Below are 1092 nucleotides of genomic sequence, written 5' to 3'. Positions count from 1 at the left end.
TACGAAGATGTGATTTCCCACCTGGGAGCGCACCAAAGGAGAGACCCCCGCGAAGGCAAAAATAATTGAACTAACCAACGTGCAAAAGGCAATCAAAAACAMCATGATGCGCMCGTTATCCCATTCCCGTGTTCCGCATCACTCATTTTATAAAAACAAATGCTCTCCTAAAACTGTATGAACAAGTTAAGGACAAAATTAACATGACAGTCCTCCTGTGTAAATGCGTGGCCAAGGTGTTGCTGAAGCATCCCATCATTTACTCTACCTTCATCGATGAGGGCGAGGGGAAAATATTATTTAATGAAGACGTTCACATTGGGAATGCCCTGGGATTGAAGAACTCCCTGCTGACCCCCGTGCTCAAGCGGGTTAACAAGGCGGACATATACACCCTGGCCGGAGAGTGGAAGGTTCGTGAGAAGTTGCGCAGGGCCGCGCCAACTTCGCAAAGGTGTATTGCCTGGTCAGGCGATTTTCACAAAGTAGCGCTACTGCCCAGGCGACGTTCACAAAAATGCATTGCTTGGTCAGGCGATTTTCACAGAATAGAGCTACTGTGCAGGCGATATTCACAAAGTAGCGCTACTGTGCAGGCGATTTTCGCAATGTAGCGCTACTGTGCAGGCGATTTTCGCAATGTAGCGCTACTGTGCAGGCGATTTTCGCAATGTAGCGCTACTGTGCAGGCGATTTTCGCAATGTAGCGCTACTGTGCAGGCGATTTTCACAAAATAGCTCTACCGTTCAGGCGAAAGCTGCTAAATTTTTTTTTTTTTTTTTTCCCGCAGAAGCTAGTCGAGAAAGGCAAACAGGGCCTGCTGACGGCCGGCGAAATGTCGGGCAGCAACTTCTACATCTCCAACCTGGGCATGCTCAACACCTACCAGTTCGACGCGACGCTGCCCCCAAACGTGTCGTGCATCCTGTCCGTCGGCACCAACATTGCGCGCGTCGAGAATTTGGAAGACCTGAAGATCCAGCGGGGCATGATGATGACGCTCACCTGCGACCACCGCCACAYTTACGGCTCGCACGCGGCTGCCTTCATGAGCGACTTGGCGGCCTTCGTCGAGCGGGACATCATGCAGG

The 1092-nt window shown here is 51.1% G+C and overlaps 1 protein-coding gene across 1 annotated transcript; it reads left to right on the top strand.

Annotated features, from left to right (window-relative positions):
• Window positions 1-107: 107 nt before the first annotated feature.
• PVX_137260 (dihydrolipoamide S-acetyltransferase, truncated, putative) lies at window positions 108-1092 on the top strand (the record flags this gene model as incomplete). The annotated part of the gene is made up of 2 exons (XM_001612325.1): window positions 108-413; window positions 792-1092. Coding segments are annotated over 2 exons (607 nt in total), but the record flags the coding sequence as incomplete, so codon positions are not given.

The sequence above is a fragment of the Plasmodium vivax genome, genomic scaffold (assembly GCF_000002415.2).
Source record: "Plasmodium vivax scf_3713 genomic scaffold, whole genome shotgun sequence".
Taxonomy (NCBI): domain Eukaryota; phylum Apicomplexa; class Aconoidasida; order Haemosporida; family Plasmodiidae; genus Plasmodium; species Plasmodium vivax.
This window is presented reverse-complemented; position numbering and strand designations above follow the sequence as displayed.